The sequence below is a fragment of the Mustela nivalis genome (genome assembly GCF_964662115.1).
Source record: "Mustela nivalis genome assembly, chromosome: 1".
In the NCBI taxonomy this organism is placed as follows: domain Eukaryota; kingdom Metazoa; phylum Chordata; class Mammalia; order Carnivora; family Mustelidae; genus Mustela; species Mustela nivalis.
Genome location: NC_139020.1, coordinates 190,909,861 through 190,932,387, shown reverse-complemented (window position 1 = coordinate 190,932,387; position 22,527 = coordinate 190,909,861). Strand labels below are relative to the sequence as shown.

At 39.7% G+C, this 22,527-nt stretch overlaps 1 protein-coding gene across 7 annotated transcripts in view; it reads right to left on the bottom strand.

Moving 5' to 3' along the window:
* The window catches only part of DNAH12 (dynein axonemal heavy chain 12), a 228,390-nt gene that overhangs the window by 2,633 nt on the left and 203,230 nt on the right, over window positions 1–22,527 (bottom strand). For 6 of the 7 annotated variants that reach the window (XM_082738549.1, XM_082738545.1, XM_082738546.1 and 3 more), the window contains 10 exons: window positions 15,905–16,055; window positions 15,439–15,692; window positions 14,895–15,035; window positions 12,665–12,802; window positions 10,337–10,570; window positions 9,865–10,053; window positions 7,972–8,075; window positions 6,630–6,834; window positions 1,153–1,290; window positions 616–707 (listed from right to left, as the gene is read on the bottom strand). In XM_082738549.1, coding sequence (XP_082594675.1) covers window positions 616–707; window positions 1,153–1,290; window positions 6,630–6,834; window positions 7,972–8,075; window positions 9,865–10,053; window positions 10,337–10,570; window positions 12,665–12,802; window positions 14,895–15,035; window positions 15,439–15,692; window positions 15,905–16,055 — 1,646 coding nt within the window. Of the gene's footprint in view, window positions 1–615; window positions 708–1,152; window positions 1,291–6,629; window positions 6,835–7,971; window positions 8,076–9,864; window positions 10,054–10,336; window positions 10,571–12,664; window positions 12,803–14,894; window positions 15,036–15,438; window positions 15,693–15,904; window positions 16,056–22,527 lie in introns of those variants that run through there. The other variant, XM_082738550.1, reaches the window with a different exon arrangement.

The following is a 22,527-nucleotide window of genomic DNA, read 5'->3' as shown; positions in this document are numbered from 1 at the left end:
ACACAAGCATGAACTGGAGAGGCAGAGGAGAGAGAGACAATGTCAAGCAGACTCCCAACTCAGGGCTTGATCCCACCACTCAGATCACGACCTGAACCGAAACTAAAAGTCCGCTGCATAAGTGACTGTGCTACCAAGGTGCCCCTTCCCTACATATGTTAAACAAGAATAGCAATGCTCAGTTTCCCAAGCTGGAAATTCGGTCTTGATTTTAAATATTTATTTATTATGTCATCAAAATCTAAGAGAAAGTTTCCCATTCACCAACAGAAATGGGAAGTATACTATAACCATAAAATGTTTAAAGTGAGGCATTCCTGCCTGTCATAAGACAGAAGGTAACAGTCCTAAAACAGAAGAAGAAAATAATTTCAACTAAATTTTCTACTAGTTAGACCATTGAAATATTAACTACAAATTCTTCAGGACCTAAAAATACTGATCAGTTGCTCCAGCCTGAGTAATGATTTATGGCAAGGATTCTGTTATTTTTTACTGCTCGCTATAATTCCCTAGAAGAGGCCCTTGTTGGGGTGGGCGGGAGGGAAGCAGCCGATGCCATGTTTTACTCATTCAGCTACAACTACAGACGTCTCTGCGGCTGAGAGCCCTGACCTTGTTCTGTCCCAGCGTGCTCCGTCGAGATACAATCCGTGGATGAACACGCCGTCTTCAGGGGCCGTCTCGGATGTATCCGAAGGAATAACCTGAAGGGAGAGGCCCACACTCATAATGGTCTCTTTCCCAGACAACTTTGTCTCATAAGGAAAACATCTGCTCAATTTTCAGAATGTATTCAGGGAAACTCCACTCTATAATGGCTTATATCAAATTTTCAGTAAAAGTGTAAATATAAAAATGTGTAATACAGTTCTTTTTTAAACATTTTTTCAGGTTTTACTGTACCTTATATTGGTTTTTGTTAAAACAGTAGAGGAACATTAGATTATTTGAGTGGAAATTGAAATATAGAAAAGTCCTATCAGACGCAGTGAGACAAGTATCATCTACTTTCTTCATGAAACACAAAGAATGGAAAGAAGTCAAATAGTTTATAATGGACCACAAAGATAGGAATTTTGTATCTCTTCCTTGTTTAAATACATGATTTTGATATAATGATAGACTGTGGAGTTCAGGGGGTTACTGTACCTCAAATTCATATCCTAGTAAATCAATAGGGATGGTGTATTTTCTGGCATAATTCTGCATTGCTCCAGTAAGGAAGGCTTGGGTGAAAAAGAATCCTGAGAGCCAGAACACATTTGGTTTTCCTGAATTATGCCAGTCCTGTAAAGGGCAAACAAAAATACATTATGTTCATTTTCCAGCTCAAACAGCTTCACTTCATAGACAATACCCGATTCTGGTTTTTGTGCTGCCCACACTTTCCATCACAGGACTCTCTTCCCTGACACACAAAACATGCAACCTTGACCTTCTACTTCTTTGCCTTTATAGTTACTCTTCTTGGAAAGATCAAACTAATTTTAATATTAAATGAATAAAACAAAGTTTGAAAGATTCACATCTTCTACAAAGAGCCAAAGGTAAATTATTTGGAAATTTTTATATTACTTAATACCACTCAAAAGCCATTACCTTCAGCCATCTTACACATCATAGCACAGAGCCCCTGTGTGTTGATTCCAGCTCCTCAAACCTCTCAACTCCCACTGCCCCCTCCAGAGAGCCACTTCTTTCTGTACTGATGTGTCCATCTTCTCACATCTTCCCTCTCTCCTCAGTACATCTAGAGTCATGTTTGCAGAGTCAACTTCACCATGCATGGCTCGGACTGGGTTTAGCACCTTGCATAGTTCTTTAGAGATCTACTACTACTCTACAAACTAAAGTCTCAGCATCTTAGTCTCCTATTTGAGAGACCTCACAATCTTGCCTCAAAACTGTATTTCCAGCTTGGTCCCTTTTATTAATTCCCCTTCAAGCATCTGGCATTCTAACCCGACTATTTGCTGGTCTCTTCTCTGCATTGGATGGACATCCACTGTACTGTATTTTCAGCTTATCTTCAAGTGACACGACTCTTAACACCCCGATGGAGGCTTTCCTCCACACTCAACTCAAGTGCTTCTGGTGCAGGAACTTTCCACACTCTCAACCCAAGTGCTTCTGGTGCAGTGCAGGAACTCCACCTCCTGGGGTGGGCGCATGATTCAGGCCGGCCGAGGATACCTGCAGTCATTGTGATCGATTCAGGAATGGACACATGACCCAGTCAAAGCCAGAGATGCAGAGACTCTTGCTGGGACTTGTGGGGAAAAGACGCTCAGCTCTTTGAAACTGTGTGGATGTGGGGCCAGAGTTGCTGCTCTTTTGCTACCATCAGAAAAGAACCTCCCTGGGGATGGAGTCAAGCCTCAGAGAAGTGGAGCCAGGAGACAAGGTGCAAAAATCCAGGACCAGGAAGCCATTTTGCACCCCAGGTCAGCCTGATGCTCTGGGTTTTCCAATTACTGAGGCAATAAACTTTGTGTTTATGTCAGAATTTTTACAGCAGAATCAGTCTTAAATGAGATAGTGCCTTTCATCACATAGTTATCTTCAAGTCCTTTTCCATTTTCCCCACAGTGTCCAAAACCTCTTATCCTTTAGACTCAGCTCAAAGGCTTCCGCATCCAATAAACAAGCTGTCTGCTTTCCTGGGCTAGAAGAACTCTCTCTCTTCTTCAAATTCCCAGAACATTTTATGAGTTGATCTTTTATGATGCATCCCCTAGTCTACTGGATTTGTCTTTTCTTAGATACATAAGCTTATCCCCTTGTAGACTATTGGCAACTTGAAGGCAGGGCTCATGTGGTCTTCACCCTTTCATCTCACAGAGGACACAATAGGATGTTTTGGGGGTCTCAGTTCCTATTAGTTGAATGAAGAGATGAATCAATAAAATGAACTCTGTCTCTGAGCGAGCAGTGCACTGTGGGAAGAAGCCAGCTTTGCTTCCTGGGAGGAAGAGACCAGACTGGTGCTAGATATGTTGCAACGGTACAAGCTATCAAATCAAGAAGAGGTGGGAGGGGTGCCTGGGTGGCTCAGCAGGTTAAGCACTGGACTCTTGATTTCTACTTGGGTCGTGATCTCAGGATTGTGAGATCGAACCTGGCGTTGGTCGGGGGAGCACACAGCAAGGCATCTGCCCGAGATTCTTTCCCTCTTGCCCTACCACCCGTCTCTCTCAAATAAATAAATAAATCTTAAAAATAAAAAAGAAGAGGTAGAGAAAGAAATGGAGCTTGACAAGGACACAAGCCAGGCAGAACCAGCACCATGAACAAAAAAGCTGTTAGAGCCCAGAAGGTAAGGGTATAGAAAATTCCCCTGCTCACTCCAGGGCTTTGTTTAGCCAAGAATGTCATGGGTATCTGGGTCAGCGACTTGTACAGGGCTTCTGAGTTAGCGACCATTTACTTAGCGTGTGCCAGGCACTGTGCTAAGCACTTTATGTGCATTACCTTATTTGGCTCACAAAATAACTCAGTGAGTTATTCCTCCCACTTTACAGATGAGGAGACTGGAGGGCAGAAAGATGAATACCATCTTGCTCAAAGTCACACAGACATTAAGTGTCAGATAACTAGGATGAATGGTGAGACAGAAAAGAAGAAAAAAGAGAAAACTCTGGACAACTCATTTGCTTAACATGGTAACTCTAAAATGCATTGGGGGGGGCGCCTGGGTGGCTCAGTGGGTTAAGCCCCTGCCTTTGGCTTGGGTCATGATCGCAGGGTCCTGGGATCGAGCCCCATATCAGGCCTCTCTGCTCAGCCGGGAGCCTGCTTCCTTCTCTCTCTCTGCCTGCCTCTCTGCCTGCTTCTGATCTCTCTCTGTCAAATCAATAAATAAAATCTTAAAAAAAAAAATAAAAAAATAAAATAAAAATAAAAAAATAAAATGCATTGGGAGGTGAAGTCAAGAGTCCAGGAGAAAAAAAGAGAGGGGAAAACCATACAGTTTCCCCAAGGGTAAGGGGACAATTGGGGAGAGATCCATTCAGAGGAAGCTGTGTGGCGAAGGGTCATAGAAGTGCCCAATCATGAGAGAGATCTTTCTTACTCATTTGAATGGAATGATTCCAAGGGGGAAATTCAAATTTCAGCGAGTAGGGAACGTGGCATGAAGTTTTCATTAACGACAACAAAAGAAATTTGTCCTGGAGCTTCTCCCTGTGGGCACCGTGCCAGGACCCCTCTAAAAGACCAACGTAATGATTCTTTGAGGTCCTTTAGGAAGGAAGCAATATATGGGAAATGGAAAGCAGTTCCAATAAGTTTCAGAAAAGCTTGGGAAATGAACTAAAGTGTTAAAAAAAAAAAAAAAAGGAAGATTGTGGCAAGGGGAGGATGTGAGTAACGATATGTCAAATGCTTCTGGAAGGGATGGGAAGAGGCCGGTACACACGACGAACTCAGAAAGCTGTGAATGCGGCTGGGACTTGGCCCGATACATACAGCTTCACTTATCCAGTCAGCAAAGATGAAAAGGGTTAATTCTGAGAAACAGGCACTCATATTCACTGTCATTGGGGATACAATTAAATAATTTTTTGGAGGCTGACTAGGTAATGTCTATCAAAATCCCTACAAAGAGGCAAAGGGAATTGATGAAAGCACTAGAAGAAGAAGGATCCACTGACCAACAGGAATTTTTCTAGAAAACACAAGGATGGTTTTACACTTGGAAATCTAGTGACATAATTCAATGCAATAACAAGCTGAAGAAGGAAAAAAGTCACCTCATCAGCAATAAATGCTGCAAAGGCATTTGATAAAGTTCAACAAGTTATGATGTTACAAAAGAATAGTCCACTTTTGCTGGGTTCTTACCACACACCATTAGACTCTTGCCTTGTGAGATAAAATTGACTGTTTTATGGAGGAAAAAACTGTTAAGTGGCAACTCTCCTACAGCCTGAACACTGAAAACTGCAGTTTCCTAGACTTTTTTTTTTTTTTGTCTCTTAAATGTAAAATCTACACAAAAAGCTCCTATAAATTTATTTTTCAGAAACAGCCTTGAGGAAAAATGGGCTGAAGAGATAAAGAGGCAATTCACAGGAGAAATACAAATGGCAAGCACGTGTACTAGACGAACAAGCCCACTAACTAATTAAAAAAAAAAAAATAGGGCACCGGGGTGGCTCGTTGGTTAAGCATCCAACTCTTGATTTCAGCTCAGGTCATGATCTCAGGGTTGTGGGATCAAGCCCAGCGATGGGCTCCACACTCAGCATGGAGTCAGCTTGGGGTTCTCTCTCTCTGCCCCTCCCCCACATAGGCATGCATGTTCCCGTGCTTGCTCTCTCTCAAAACACAAAACAAAACAGACTGAAACAATAAGATACAGTTCATTTTCATAAGCACTGGCTATTTTATGATTAGCTTCCATAGTGAAACAAATAAAGCTCTATTGTAATAGAAAGGCAACTGAAGGAGCGCCTGGGTGGCTCAGTGGGTTAAAGCCTCTGCCTTCGGCTCAGGTCATGGTCCCGGGGTCCTGGGATCGAGCCCCACATCAGGCACTCTGCTCAGTGGGGAACCTGCTTCCTCCTCTCTCTCTCTGCCTACCTGTGATCTCTGTCTGTCAAACAAATAAATAAAAAAATCTTTGAAAAAGAAAAGAAAGAAAGAAAGGCAACTGAACCCGGGAAGGTCAGATACCTAATATGAATTTTCAGGAAGTATTCTGGGGGCTCTCCACACCTCTTGGCCCCACATAAACAGTAATCATACAATGCGGGCAAGTCGAGTTGCTGGGGAAGAGAGATAGTGCCCTGAACATTCTTTATGTGTGTGTTTGGGATTGGAGGGGGAAGGTGGAGATTTCAAAGCACTCAACTTTTTCCTTTTATGAGATAGGGGATAAGAAGCAATGATTTTAAGACAATGGCCAATTATTGGTGAATCCAAATCTTGGGTTCTTTTTGTGATTTACCACCAGTATTAAAATCACGAGACCAAGTATGTGGTCTCAGAGAGACACAAACCTAGAATCTTAAAAAAATGTAAATGTCACATATTACTTGGACTTGGGTAAAGTAAAATTTTAACTTTCTACTCAGTACTTTTAAGTATGTGTTATTTTCAATATTTTTTTTCATTTATTTATTTATTTATTTATTTTAATATTTATTTATTTGACAGACAGAGGTCACTGTAGTCAGAGAGGCAGGCAGAGAGAGAGAAGGAAGCAGGCTCCCTTCTAAGCAGAAAGCTTAGTGGGGCTCGATCCCAGGACCCTGAGATCATGACCTGAGCCAAAGGCAGAGGCTTAACCCACTGAGCCACCCAGGTGCCCCTTCTTTTCTTTTAAAAAAATTATTTATGTATTTGAGAGAGAGAATACAACTAGAAGGAGGGGCAGAGGGAGAAGCAGAAGCAGGCTCCCTGCTGAGCAGAATGACCTGAGCTGAAGGCAGACACTTAACTGACTAAGCCACCCAGATGCCCCTATTTTCAATATTCTAAAAGTTTGGTTAGATTATCATGAAACTGCTAACCACACTGCTCAACTCAGAGACATTCAAGTGATTGGAGCATTTCTAATCTCTCTCCGGTCAACCAAAAAATAAAATTATATGTATATATAAATAAAATATATAATCTTTTACCTGTAAAAATTTCAACCGGGCTAGAAAATCTGTGATATAACTTGCTAGGGGTTTAAGACTTGGGTATGATCGTCTGGCCCATATTTCTGGAACCTTTCCAACAAGCAAACTGCCAGAGAGTGCCTCCAGTGCAGAATCCATTACAACCACTCCCTTAATAGCTTTTTCAAGGTCCTGTAGAGTGTTGCGTATAGTTTTAATTAAACTGCAAAGAAAGAAATTAAGTCATCAATGTACATGTGAGGTTAAATACCAATGTCTGTCTTTCAGAAGAAATAGCAGAAATCTCATTCACAGCTTTATGGGAGTGTTTCCCTAAATGGAGTCATCTCCCACTTGGTAAGGGAAGGTACTTTTAGGTGACACTTAGATGAACATTTTTCATTTTAATCATTACATAATATAGGAAATAATATTTCAACGTTGCTACTTTCTGGGTGTTATGGCTTAAAACCAGGCTAATTTAAGCAGAGAATGATTTTAGGGAAAATGTCAGGTAAATACCATTAAAGGGTAAAATGCAAATACAAAAAAAGTTATGAAGGTGTAATGCAAAGGCTGAAACTTGCGAAATAATTCCTTAAAGCATAAACCATAAATTCATGGATATACTTGCAAATACTTTGCTTCCCATGTAGGCCCAAACTGCTAAGAACACCGTAAATAGATCTGAGCTGAGGGTTTTAGGCTAGAAGCCTAGGCAACTGAAAGACTGAGAGACAGTATGTTATTACATATAAATACATATGGTCTTTGTATAAAAAGTGCTGACTTAAGGCATCACAGTGTTTTAGTATATTTTTAAGTGTTGACAAGTCCAGAAACCCAAATAAACTTGAAAACACCTTAGAAAATTCATAATTCATTCAAAACAATTTCTCTATACCTTAAGCCGGTATTGAATAGTAGAAAATTCAATTAAAATATTCAAAGCAAATACTTTGTTCACTGTCATGGGGTATGTAATTGACCTAGGTGGGGCTCAGGAAGGAAAGAGAGGTGTATATGCATCAAGTGGCAGAAAAATGACAAAAGACTTGTCGTTGGCTCATTTGGTCTTTAGTTCCTGAGGAGATTAATAACGGGTGGGTGAGAATTACAACTAATGAATGTTTTCACCAGTAAAAACAGATCTCATTTCCACCATGATTTTTGCATTCTAAAAGGTACCTTCACTGCTGGGGCAGAACACCATACAACTTTAGAGCGTGCAGGTGGATCCTAAGGAAATGACAGGTTTTGATAATTTTTTCTAAAAATTATAATTCAAACCAGTGTGCTTTTTTTTTTAAATCAACTTTGATTGGTTGTTTTCTGAACCACTGGGGAGAGAGATCCTTACTTGTTAAATCTTTCCATTTCTTGTACTAATACGGTATTCATGCTTTCTTCATATCTTACAGGAAACTTCAGTAGCGCTAATTCAATGTCAAAATCACTTGGTAGCTAAGAAAATAGATTTTGAAGATCACGTATTACCTTGGGAATGGATAATTCGTTTCATTCAGCTATCACATCACTGGTAGCTAACCCCAGGCAGTTACTACGTGCTAGGCGTTGTGCTGCTTTCCGTACATTATTGCATGTAATCCTTACCATGCACTCTCAGGGGGCTGTTGTCATCTCCATTTTACAGATGAGGCTATTCAAGTACAGTTGACCCATGAACAACACAGGGATTAGGGCACCGAGCCCCTGACCCCACATAGTTAAAAATCCAAGTATAACTTCAATTCTCCAAAAACTTAACTATTAATAACCTACAATTGACCAGAAGCCTTGCCAATAACATAAACTATCGATTAACATATATTTTGTAGATCATATGTATTACATACTATATTCTTACAATACAGTAAGCTAGGGAAAATAAAATGTGATTAAGAAAATCTTAGGGAAGAGAAGATATGTTTATAGTACTGTGCTGTACTTATCAAAAAAATTCACCTATAACTGGATCTGTGAAGTTCAAACCTTTGTTGTTCAGGGTCAACTCTACAGAGAGGTTGAGTGACTGCCCAGGGCACACAGCCAAAAGATGATCTGTTTAAATCCACAGGTCTCTAACTGCAAAGCCAATGCTCTTTGCTACATGCTATCGCAATTTGCAGAAGGTATATATTTCTGAAACGTTGTATAATTTCCTTTTGTAAGCTGAATCTTATTTTTCACTGATAAAACCGATTTGCCATTTCCTGTTTTATATTTATTTCCAATCTATTATCAACTGGCTCCCAATAGCTTAGCTTATCCCACTTTCAAATAATTAATGTGTGACTACAGCAAGGGTCCAAGGAACAGGGAGAGAGAAGGTGTCAAGTGTCTGCTTTCTCTGAAGCACCTGTGAGATGCTTGAGACGTGAAGGGAACTTTGGGACTGATAATCAAGCCTCAAGACCTTGGAATTCACACTCCTAAAAAGCAAAGAAGCTTTCCAGTCAGGGAGTTCCAGATAATGGTCCCTGAGTGGAGCAAAAGAATTATTGTAAAGTCACAAGGCAAGGCCACCAAGGCAGAGGAGAGGAGTGTTGCTATCTGTGGGCTTTCCAGGCAGGTGGACCACAGGTCAGGCTCTGCTCTATCAGAATACCTGGTACTGAAATATGGCGCTAATTATAGCATTTACCCTGGAGGGCAACTGTGAAGATCTGCGCTGGTGACCATAATCTTTTTAAAGTTCCCTTAGTATTTCCTTATTGAATTTAAGACACAGAAAAAAAGTGAGAAAAGAGTATCATTCCACTTTACCTGGAGACTAAGTATTTTGAGCTATAGTATGAAGGGAAAAAAAAAAAGCTGTAGTTACTAATTTAGTGCTGATCTTACTCCCTGTGTCCCCTCTCTAAGGTATAGATTAAAGTTGATTAAAAACCATTCACCCCTTGAACCAGCAAGTTCAGATAACTTCCTCTAGTTTTTATAAAGCAGATCCATTATCTGTGCTTGGAAATGATAATAAGTCAGATGTTCATTAGCTCATCCACAACTGTAGTTACTAGGAACTTACACTGTGCCAGGCATCACGCAGAGCTCTTTATTCATGACCTCTTAAATGTTCACAAAAACCTTATACGGCTAGCACTATGATCACCACTTTACAGGTCTGGGAACTAAGACTCACAAAGGCTCAGTTTCTCACACAAGGTCCTAATGCTGCTAAACGGAATCTTCAGATTGTCATTTCAGTACCATTTTAATTTATAGGATAAGCAACATATTTTAAACTAAACATCACCTTCTTGAGAATATCTTTGGTGATTTCCAGTAGAATCTGGTCAGCACTCCCTGAGGATCCTGTCTGTTTGGAGCCTCCCTGGGTGAGGAGCAAGGATTCAAAGAGGACTTTGGTTTGTTGCAGATCTTTGGAAATATCAACATTTTCATGTAATCCAAATATCTCAGGGTGTTGAGTGAATGGAAGATTCTGCCGGGAAACAGATGAAGCAAGCATCACATTTCCACCAGCTACATTAATTCATAAGGTGTAAACACATGCAGACCTAAAAGGGTTAAAAATCACCTACACATTAAGCACCCAGGAACCAAACTCTTCCAGTTTTCAGTAATGGCCAGAAACAAAAGATACTGAAAGTTGACTGAAACCATACTACTTGTCTAGCCCTCTACATTACAGGGGAACACTTCATTATTTGCTTTTAGAAAATTTAGGAACACTGAAAATTGCTATTTTCAGTGGCATCAGTTACCTTAATGAATTCAGTATACTCATCGTAGGTGCCTTTAGGAGGTGCAACATAGTTTCCACTGGGAGAAAACTTGTAATGAGGGTTTTCAATGATTTGTGGGTTATAAAAGTCAGCCAGCATGGTTAAGAGGAGACGTCTGTCCCAATCATCTGTCACCCTTCCACCATAATTACATTCCCCAGTCAGGTAGGAGATAGCTTCAAATGGAACAGTATTATATTCATTTATAAATAACTGAAACAAAGGAAAAATAAAATGAGAAAAAATTCACAAATTTTCACTTCATTTCCATTTTAAAATGACATTAAATACCTGTCAATCATCTATCTATATGCCCAGAAGTGGGGCTGAAAGAACTATCATCACAACTTACCTCTGGAAGGCTATGATTATTAGTGTTTATTTTATTTTGATTTATTTATTTATTTATTTATTTATTTATTTATTTATTTGTTGAGAGAGAGAAAGAGTGAGAATAGGGAGGGATGCTAAGGACGAGAGATTCTCAACCAGGCTTCCTGCACAGCGCAAATGCCAAAGCCCCACATGGGACTCAATCTCACAACCCTGAGATCACGCCCTGAGCCCAAGTCAAGAGTCAGATGCTTTACCAACTGACTGAGCCACCCAGGGGCCCCATTAGTGTTTATTTTATTTTTATTTTAAATTATTTTGCTTATCTGCATCTTCCAATTTTAGGGTGGGGAAATAAACATGCATTGTTTCTGTAATAAGAAAAACATTTAACAAAAAAAGATGACATGAAAATTACCAAGTCTTTTTCATATGAATTTGAATAAACCTTGTTTTAGGGAACTGGCTGTTAATTGGGGCAATTTTGTCCCCTAGGGGACCTTTGGCACTATCTGGGGACATCTTAGATCAGTGGTTGGGGGTGCTACTGCCATCTAGTGGCAGAAGTTTAGGATGCTGCTAAACACTACACAGGCCAGCTGCCCACAGCCAGGAGCTATCTGACCCCAAATACCAATAGCGCCCAGGCTGAAAACCTGGTGCCTGACTTAGGGCACTGTCATTAAATGTCATTAAATGTGATTAAAACAAAGTAAACACAAATTTTAGTGCCAAAGCCTGGTTCACACAATATGACACCTCTTACAATAGTAATAAAAACTACTATTTGCATAGCTTTTACATTATCTTACTCACTTAACCATATCAAACAGGAAGCAGAGTCTGGGAAATGTGAAATGATATGAAGGCCTGAATTTTATTTCTTCCAGTTCCAGATCCTTTACTTTTTCCCATAGACAGGAACTTTTGGTATATATATATTTGGATGGTATAAGTTACCAGATGAGAACTTTTCCTGCCACTGAAAATTACCTAAGAGTGCAGGAATTATAACAGAACTGATGCACAGTTAAGAAAAAATATTTCCAAGTTAAAAGAAGGTATCATTCTTTGTTTGAGATTCCCATGTTTTCAGGAGGAAGAGAAGTATCAAGAGATATGAACAGGAGACACAGGAAAGTTGTCTTTTGTGGCAGGATAAGTTATTTGTGAGAGAGGTAAGTTTCTCCCTTTCTTATTTTTGGGGGGAGGAAAAGGTAGGTTTACCTGGGTTTCCCCCCTTTCCCAAAACCAAAGGAAGAGATCCCAAGAGAAATTCATGTTAAAATTGTGGCATATGCAAGACACAGAGACTAATAATTTATTCCTTGGTTGTGAACTTAACCCTAAGTGTGCTGGTCTGCCTCTCTGGAAGCAAGAGGTGGCCAGCTGGTAGGACCAGGTGAAGATGATTTAAAGACTGACCCCCTTCTCGAGTACCCAGTTCTTGGCAATAAAAAAGAGGATTTAGTCTATGCCTGTCAGCTCCAATGTTTGGGCTGGGAGGGCTGATGACACCAGAGGCTGCAGGCCGGGACCTGGCCAGAAGGTGGAGAATTCTCAGTTGACCAGTTATCTGCAGTAGGATGATTTCAGCAAAGTGTTCTCCAAGCTTAGGCTGTATCAGTTAAATTAAATCAGTTAAATGCTGAGCAGGGACCTTGATGTGTGGCTCCATCCTAGGACCCTGGGATAATGATTTGAGCTGAAGACAGACACTTAACCAACTGAGCCACCCAGGCTCCCTGAGACAATAAGTTTCATTATGGTTTAAGCCAGTTTGAATCAGGTTTTCCATTACTTGCACCAGAAAAAATCCACAGAGGTAGTGCTTCATAAACCATGGTTATAATTACTCCATCTACCCACCCACTAGTGATGTTGGGAGGATTAAGTTTATTTTAAGCAAAGGGAGGTGTCTAGGGCCTGACACACAGTGATCCACCATCAATGCTAATTTCTTTCTAATTTTACCTGTAGTTGTCGAATACTGATGCGTAAGTCTGATTCATTAAATCCATATGGAATGTTCCAGCCAAGAGGACCAAATTTCTTTCTCTCTTGTACAAGGGCGTGAAAAAAACAAACTCCAAACAGCAACTTCTCCCATGTCTTGAATATAAAAATTAGGCAACAAGAAAAAGTTCTGATCAGATTTATATCAGTAAAATGAGGGGAATCAACAATTATAAGATTCTATGATCATATATTTCTGTAAACTTCTTTTTAAAAAAGATGTGCTAACTCAAACAATGCAAATATAAAAAGTGTTAATCTTATGACTTAAAACCCCCAAAGCTAGACAAACTGCAATATTAAACTTTGTTAAAATGCAACAATTCTACCATTTGCCAAAGTACTGGCTATGTATACTTTGGTATTGCTTCACAGATATTTACAACTTCAATACTTAAAATGTTATCCCACAGACTCAATGGCATATGCTTAAGACTAGAAGGGTGAGGGCATAATTAATTATTATGATAGGAATAAATCCCAATATATAGTTCCTGATTTTATGACTTTCCATTCGGAGATCATTTTTGAAACCCTTGTTTGTTTACTCTGGCCTGGCATCTTCATATGCGTGACAGGTATGTCAGAAGGGATGGGCCTTTCCCTGAGCCTATGTCAGTACTCTGGAGGATGGTCACCACCTCTTTGAGGAACCCCCCAGTAAGTTTCAAGTATGCTACCTTGATGTTTTAAATTCGATCATTTCAAACAGAGCTCCAAATGCAGGAAAAATCCAACTATCTTCATGTGATGTAGTAGAAATTATTTATATAATATTAAAATGCAAGTACACCATGGCCTTACTGAATAACTATATTCTTGAAATGCTGTACATAAATTAAAGCATATTTTAAATAAATGGAGTGAAAGCTGTGGTGAAACATTTAAAAGGGGAAAAACTTTTGGCAGTGAGAGCAATAACCTAATTTGCCTATATTTTCCATGTATTTTCACCCAATGGGGTCCTTAAGGAGATCACAATCCCTCCACATTTTTGGTCATGCTTGTAAGCCAAAAATGCACCTGTTATATCAGAGAAATATTGAGATTTCTTGCAGAAGCTCAAACCCTCAATGGGAATCAGACACTGTAATACCTTCTCCATTTTATTAAGCTCTCTTTCTAGCTAACCCACCAAATATCCTACTTTTCTCCTAGAATTTCAAATAAAATATTGCTTTTAGAATTAGGGGAACACGGAAGGTATCATTAAACAGAAACTAGCTGGCTTCCAAAGAATTCAATTCTTTATTTCCAGTACCATTCTTTTTCTAGCTCAAATAGGCAAGTATGATCAATGGCATTGGGGTGAAGGCAAGGAATGAATTTCCCTTAGTGTTGATGTTTCCTTCCATGTGAAGAGACCTCAGTGTAACACTTCTAGATTTTCTCTATCCTTGTATTCACTGCAGGAGAAGGGAATAATCTATCTGGTTGATTAATTTTGGAAAAGTTAACCAGATAGGCTTTGCTCAGCTTTTCCATCTTAGAAGCCAGCTTTCCTTAGGGAAGAAAGTTTTCCTCTGTTCCTGAGGGTGGATCAATCTGCTTAATTCTATTCCGTGATATGAACCCATTTGTTCACAGACATCAACTATATCTCCCAACCTAGTCTATATCAGTAACTAAAGTTATAATCTGGTTCACTTTTGTTTATACTTTTGGTAAGAATGCCAGCAAGGAAAAATGAGTGCTATTTATTTATTAGGATTCCTAAGTCCCCAGTACCATGTTCAAACGGTTTTACTTGAGTGCACTGAAAAGCAAGATTAATATGTCAAAATGGTATTGCTAGGATTTAAGTTCCATGAAGCCAGATTTGGGGGGAGGTGGCCTATTTTATTCTCACTGCTTTATATCTAGTACCCAGCAGAGTACCAAACACACATTTTGTTGAAAGAATGAATACATGATATGAAAACAGATTGCTACTCTTGGGTCTTTGTCAAACTTGTTATTGGATTTTGGTTTACAAACTAAGACATTCAGTCAGTCAACAGATACCTATTCGACTGTCTTCTCTGCAAGAAGCAGAGCACACACTGCTGGGAAGAAAATGATGAACAATATAAGTATAATATCTGCCTTCTTAGAAAATGCCTGAACGTTAACATTCTTAAATATTTATATTCCCAGATATTTCTCACTGTAAGAACACATTTCAAAAGCTCCCGAGGCTGAACATTACCAGTTCCTTTCCCGGGCATCCACTGAAAAACTGAGCATCAGAAATTGGATCAGAGAGATAAGATTGAAGGAGATTTAGCCGAAGACCCGTGGGAGGTTCATTAGTCATTTTCACTCCGTTCTGTAGGATGGTTACTGGGAACTAAGACAGAATAAACAGAGCATTACTCAAGAGATGAAGATTGAGTCCTAAAAATGCATATACTAGTGGGTTAAAAATAGGTACAAAGGACTCCAGAAATATTTTTAAGACCTGTTAAGGTGTAGCATTTATAATTTTTTTTTTTTTTTGACAGAGAGAGAGAGACCACAGTAGGCAGAGAGGCAGGTAGAGATAGAGGGGGAAGCAGGCTTCCCACTGAGCAGAGAGCCGGTCGTGGGGCTAGATCCCAGGACCCTGGGATCATGACCTTAGCTAAAGGCAGAGGTTTTAACCCACTGAGCCACCCAGGCACCCCAAGGTGTAGCATTTAAATGTTGATTAAGATACACAACGTAAGAGAAAACTGAATAAATATACTGAACTTCATACAAAGTAAACATACTTTCGGAGATGGATAACTTGTGAGCCAAAGCCTAAAGGATGAGTTACAGACTTCAGGGGTAAAATCTTCACATATTTTTTCCAACATGGGCATCCAGGAGACTGCAAGGTGACAGTTCTGTAGGCACACCCAAGTTCCTTCTTCTGTTGCTGCTTTGATCATTTTTGCTGCAATTGGTCCTTGTCCTTGTCCCAGGGAAATAGCTTGAAATTTATTTCCAGACATAGCTTTATCATTTGCAAATTTCAGCAGGCCTAAGAGAGCACAAAATACCAGTTTCAGTGCTTGCTCTAAAATCATAAAGCATGCCTTACTTTTCAGTGTGCAGGTACTTCCTTGGAAGGTTCCAGTTACTTTTCCTTATACATCTCAGGTTTACTAAGTGATCTGCAGTCCTATAAGGGTTGGCCATGGAGCAAGATGGTTTACTTATAGTTTCTTCAAAGTGTGCAGTAGGCAGACTTACTAGCCATAGGATCCGCTCCCGGAGACAGCACAAAAATTAAAGGGATGGTACAGTTTGAGTCCAAGTAACTCTTTGTCAGATCAAATGGTGGAGGCTCCACAAATTTCTTCCCCAGTTTGTCGGTTACGTAATTTGTAATAGCCGGAGTTATCTGTTAAAGAGAGAAACAATATGCCCTTTAGAGTGATTTTCATTTCACGTAACAATGGTGGTGATTACTGAAAACTGACAGAGAGTACAGTTTGAGTCTAATGGTCCGGAAAAGCATGCTGCATATCAGAGACAAAGTGCGAATTTCTCTAATACGTAAGAAGCGTCCATAAACCGATAGAACCAAACTAACAATCCAAAGGAAAAATGGGCAGAGATGATGAACAATTTATAGATAATGATTTATAGAATCCATTTATAAAAATGTAAAACACCCGAAAAGATGCTCAACCTCATTCAGTAGAGCAGAAATGCAAACTGTCTCCCTGTTTGTCTTCTCTTGGTGATACAACCCCAAGTTTTCTCAACTTTTCTTGTACTCAAATGTGGCTGCATGACTAAGTTTTGGCCAGAGGGATGCAAGTAGAAGTTATACATGGGGCTTTCAAAAGGTATTTTAAAAAATATTTTATTCATTTATTTGACAGACAGAAATCACAAGCAGGCAGAGAGGCAGAGAGTGGGGTGGGGGGGCAGGAAGCCCCACTCTGCCAAGCAGAGAGCCCAATGTGGGGCTCGATCCCAGCAGCCCGGGATCACAACCCGAGCAGAAGGCAGCAGCTTTAACCCACTGAGCCACCCAGGTGCCCCTCAAAAGGTATTTTTATAAGGAAGCTATTTGCCTTCAGTACTCTCTTTTGCTCTTCAACAGATGTGGTATTCATGAGCCAGCTTCAATCTCACTGATGAGGACCACACTCTAGGGGACTTCCCTAGCATGAGAGAAAGAACGTGAATGTCTGGGTGATCTCAGAAACAGCTACCTGCCAGTTCTCAGGTATTTGCTCTGGGCTCTTAGGCCGAGAGAGATTCACTTTTATTTTACTTAGATTACTGTATTTTGGGTCTCTTTGTTACAGCAGCTTAGTCTTACCCTAATAATCATAATTTTAAAAAACACAAATGATAACTATACTTAGATACCATTTTTCCCGTATCAGATGGTTAGGTAAAGGGACAAGGAGAGTGTCGAGTGTCTGTGTATTGATGACCCCCCTAGAGGGTTTCCTTCACAGCATGCTGAAACATGTTAGCTCAAAAGCCCACTGGCACTAAACTCAAACTTTTGCACATTCGATCGTTGTAAACATAGCCCAAAGAAGCAGATGGTTAGCCACTGGCAGCCTGCCTACTTTGCACCCAACATCTGCTAGCTATCGATAAGTCCCAGGGCATAAAGACCCCAAGCCAGTGCAGCCTTTCAGAGGTCCAATCCAGTGACTCCAAACCATAGTGCTGCTGAGAGACATCCCCAAGACACTGTCCCTTCTCTCTTCTCCCAAGGGAGCTCCCTTTAGAGTTATGGGATCCCCAACCCGCAATCCCAGCATCTGGAGATTCCTGCTGTGAGGGACTTCTCTCTTGCCAGCATGTAAACTCTTTAAGCATTATCCTGCGTACTCCTGTGCACCCATTACCACCTCGTGTCCATGCCTTGCTCTGCCCCCATAGGTCCCCAAATTCCTCAACCTGCCTGTACAGATTAACAAAGATCCGAAAGTTTAGATCTGTGTGGAAAAAAACTATGGGTTAAACAGATATTCTCATACACTGCTGAGGAAAAGTAATCTGGTATAAATTTCATGAAGGCCAATTTGGCAATATCTGTAAAATTACAAATGGGCAAATCCACTGATTCAGCAATTTTATTCCCAGGACTTTATTCTGAGAGAATAAAGTTGCATATGTGAGAAATGACTTTTGAATAAGATTATTTATTGCAACATTTTTATAGGGGATAATATATACATATTGTAAAGGTCCATCAATAGGAAACGGTTAAAGAAATTGTGGCGTACTCAATTGCAAAAAAAAAAAAAAAAAAGAGAGAGAGAAAGCTCTTTATAAACAGGGGAATAAGCAACATGCAAAACAGTGGATGCAACCATTTGTGTTAAAAATAAATGGAAAAAAGAATTTATGCGTATGCATATTTCTAAGTGCATAAAAGGGTAACAAGAAGCAGATAACATGAGTTGCCTGAGGGAAAGGATACTGAGAGCCTGGGAGATGCAGATCGGAGGTCCACTTTTCTCTGTATTCACGTATTCAAAACAGTTCTGAACCACAGGAATGTGTTACTTATTTATAAATTACATTAAAATGAATTTTTTAAAAAATATTTTATTTATTTATTTGACAGACAGAGATCACAAGTAGGCAGAGAGGCAGGCAGAGAGAGAGGAGGAAGCAGGCTCCCCGTTGAGCAGAGAGCCCGATGAGGGGCTTGATCCCAGGACCCTGAGACCATGACCTGAGCTGAAGGCAGAGGCTTTAACCCACTGAGCCACCCAGGCGCCCCTAAAATGAATTTGAAGCAAAAGAATGATCCCCATCAACATTAGCAGCAGAAAGTAAGTACGAAGAGGTATTCGATATCACATTCTAAATGCTAAACACCTTTCTAAAGTGAAGCTGTAGGAATTCAGTGAAGGGAGGAAACATCAAGACAGGCTTCTGTGGTCCTGGCAGAGATGGGTCTGCATTGTATGGAATAGGTGGGAAGGAAAGATGGAGTCTTCTGTAGGAGAAATTTTGTGTGGTTGTGAGCAATTCTGTAGTTTTAAACAGTGGAAATTTACAGAAGTTTCAGGATAAGAATGGAATTGTGAAAAGAGGTATGATTAGCCAAGGTAACAAGACTGCCAAGCTGTACTTCTGTCCTTACACTATAGGTAGTGAAAGGACACTGAAGAGTTTTCAAAAAAGGAGCTCACAAAGATATAACAGACTTACTTTCTTTAGTAACTTCACATGAGCAATGATGAAATCTTTTTTTTTTTTTTTTTCAACCATTAACACCATGTAGAGTTTCTATCTAGCACAGATCTTTGATGGAAATTTTAAAGAAGAGGAGACAGAGGACACAGAGACCTTACCTCTATTGCTCTATGCACAGACCAGGGCAATGTTCCCTGAAATCAAGTAAGAGAATTTTCTGTAGAAAAAGTACCTTGTTTCAGTAACTTAATATAAGAAAAATTTATAAGACTCTTCTATAAGATTTTGACCCTTCATGGAAGATATTTTAGAGAAGAAATTATGGAGACTTGAACAGACCTTGTGATAAGCTTTGTGATGGTTAATTTTAGGTTTCAGCTTTGCTAGAACAGAATACCCAGATATATGGTCAAATCCTAGTCTGGATGTTGCTAAAAAGATATCTTAAAAGAGGAGATTAATGTTTAAATCAGTAGACTTTGAGTTAAGTGCATTACTCTCCATAATGGAAGTGGGTTTCATTCAATCAGTTGAAGGCCTTAAGAGAAAAAAAGACCTCCACTGAACAAGAGGAAATTCTGCCAGTCCCCTGCCTTTGGACTTGAGCTGCAATATGACCTCTTCCCTGGGTCTCCAGGCTGCAATTTTGGACTTGCCAACCTCCACAATCACATGAGCCAGTTCCTGTAAATCTCTATCTTACCAATCCTATTGGTTCTGTTTCTCTGAAGAATCCTGACAAGCAGAGGCTTAGGTTGAACTTAGTTTAATTCAATTCAATTCAATTCAGCTCAATTCACGACATTTACTGAGATGTCGTACTATCTTCCAGGCACTGCTTTAAGTCCTGGAGATACTGAGCAAAAGAAGACATGGGTTCTGACCTCCAGAAGCTCGGAGCACAGTGGGAGATGCTAACAAACAAGCAGACAATTATTGCACATTCCAGTATGGTAAGGGCTGTAATGTTTAAGCACAGACTTCCAAGCATGGCAGACTAGGCAATAACTCCATACTTGGCATTGAAACGTTTCCATTGCCATCAGGGAACCACTCTATGAAGTGCAAATTAGGCGAGTATTTCCCAGAGGCAGAGTTAATCATTGCTAAGTTTACAATGAACAAAGGAGGCTATGGTGATAAAATAATGAATACAGCATTGTTTTGGCTTTAAAGGGATTTACTGTTTAGTGAAAGAAACATATATATACACACACAACTGTCAGGTAGAAAAAAATGAGGTAAGTTTTAACAATGCACAAAGGTCTCTAAGACTTAAAATAGGAAGAAATACTCAGGAGTCTAATAATTATGTAAGCCTCTGTTTGCATCTACTCAGAGGGTAAATGAAGCATTAGATGATGCTCCTTGGGAAGCTTTACTAAAAAGAAAATGTTAAAAAAAAAAAAAAAGGAAAGAAAGAGGAATACTGCAATTACTTTCACCACCTTCATTGTATACCTGGAGCTCAGAAAGAGGAAGTGACTCTCTCAAGGTTTAAACTACATGTGTGAAAATAGTTTTTCGTTTTCTGCTTGAAATTTTTTCTTTTGGGTAACTGGGTGATGGGCATTAAGGAGGGCTTGTGATTTCATGAGCACTGGATGTTATACACAATGAATGAATCATTGAACATGACATCAAAAACTAATGATACACTCTATGTTGGCTAATTGAGATTAAATTTTAAAAATATGGGGGTGCCTGGGTGGCTCAGAGGGTTAAGCCGATGCCTTCGGCTCAGGTCATGATCTCAGAGTTCTGGGATCGAGTCCCACATCGGGCTCTCTGCTCAGCGGGGAGACTGCTGACCTTCCTCTTTCTCTGCCTGCCTCTCTGCCTACTTGTGATCTCTGTCTGTCAAATAAATAAATAAAATCTTAAAATATATATATATATATATATATAAATCTTAAAATATATATATATATATATATATGTATTTATAAATTGGAATGCATCTCCTAATGAGATGAAATAGGATCTAACTTGTCATATGCACTTAATGAAAGAGAAAGGTGTATTTGGCTGAAAATTAACCAGCTCAGTAACTAGAATAATATTATTCTTGTTAATAGGAAGTAAAAAGATTAAATTTTTTATATGGTAAAATAAAATAAGCATTAGCTATCAAAAAATAAATTTCTGGGCGTCTGGGTGGCTCAGTGGGTTAAGCCTCTGCCTTCGGCTCAGGTCATGATCTCAGGGTTCTGAGATCGAGGCCTGCATTGGGCTCTTTGCTTAGCAGGGAGCCTACTTCTCCCTCTCTCTCTGCTTGCCTTTCTGCATACTTATGATCTCTCTCTCTCTCTCTGTCAAATAAATAAAATCTTAAGAAAAAAATTTCTTCTTTTGTAACACCATAATCACCTTCCCTGAAGGTGTGAAAATCAGTATCAGCCTGTTTATTTCACCTAGAGAAAGATTTTTCTATCTGCTGTCCATCTGTATGTCTTCTTCAGAAAAATGCCTATTCGTGTCTTCTGTCCATTTTAATTAATTTATTTATTTTAAAAGATTTTATTTATTTATTTGACAGACAGAGGTCACAAGTAGGCAGAGAGGCAGGCAGGGGGGGGGGCGAGGAAGCAGGCTCCCTGCGGAGCAGAGAGCCCAATGCGGGGCTCGATCCCAGGACCCTGGGATCATGACCTGAGCTGAAGGCAGAGGCTTTAACCCACTGAGCCACCCAGGCGCCCCATCTTCTGTCCATTTTTAAACTGGATTATTATTGTTTTTTGGGTGTTCAGTTTTATAAGTTCACTCTGGAAAACAGCATGGGGATTCCTCAAGAAGTTAGAAAGAGAGCTACCCTATGATCCAGCAATTGCACTACTAGGTATTTACCCTAAGGATCCAGACCTAGTGATTCGAAGGGATACATGCACCCCAATGTTTATAGCAGCATTATCAACAACAGCCAAATTATGGAAAGAGCCCAAGTGTCCATCATCTACTGAATGGGTAAAGAAGATGTAGTATTTATCTACAATGGAATATTACTCGGCCATAAAAAGAATGAAATCTTGCCATCTGTAATGACATGGATGATGCCGGAGAGTACCATGCTAAGGGAAATAAGTCAGAGAAAGACAAATACGATATGATTTTGGTCATATGTGGAATTTGAGAAACAAGACAGATGAGCATAGGGGTAAAAAGGAGAGGCAGATCAGGAAACAGACTCTTAACTATAGAAAACAAACTATAGAAAATGGTTACTGGAGGGAAGGTGAGGGGTGGAATGGGTTAAATAAGTGAGGGGGATTAAGGAGGGAATTGTGATGAGCACTGGGTATAGTATGTAGGTGTGATTCACTAAATTCTACACATGAATCTAATATTATACTGTATGTTAACTTACTGGAATTTAAATAAAAACTTGGAAGAAGAAAAAAAAAGATTTTTGTGCATGTGTATACTAACAAAACTGTGACCTGTGTTAAGATTTTCTACCCTCTTTTACTGCTAACCAATATGTCCTCTTCTGCTAAAAGGGCCCAGATTTACACTCTCACATAAACAACTAAAAATGGACAAAATTTAAAAAACAACCATTTTCAAACACTGGGCAATTCAGACAACAGGTGCTACCAGACTTTGATCTCTATGAAAAGAGGAAACACACAAGATGAGATCTATTGTCCCTTTAGCTTTCTTCTGGGAGGTACATTCCAGCCTGTGGAATAGGA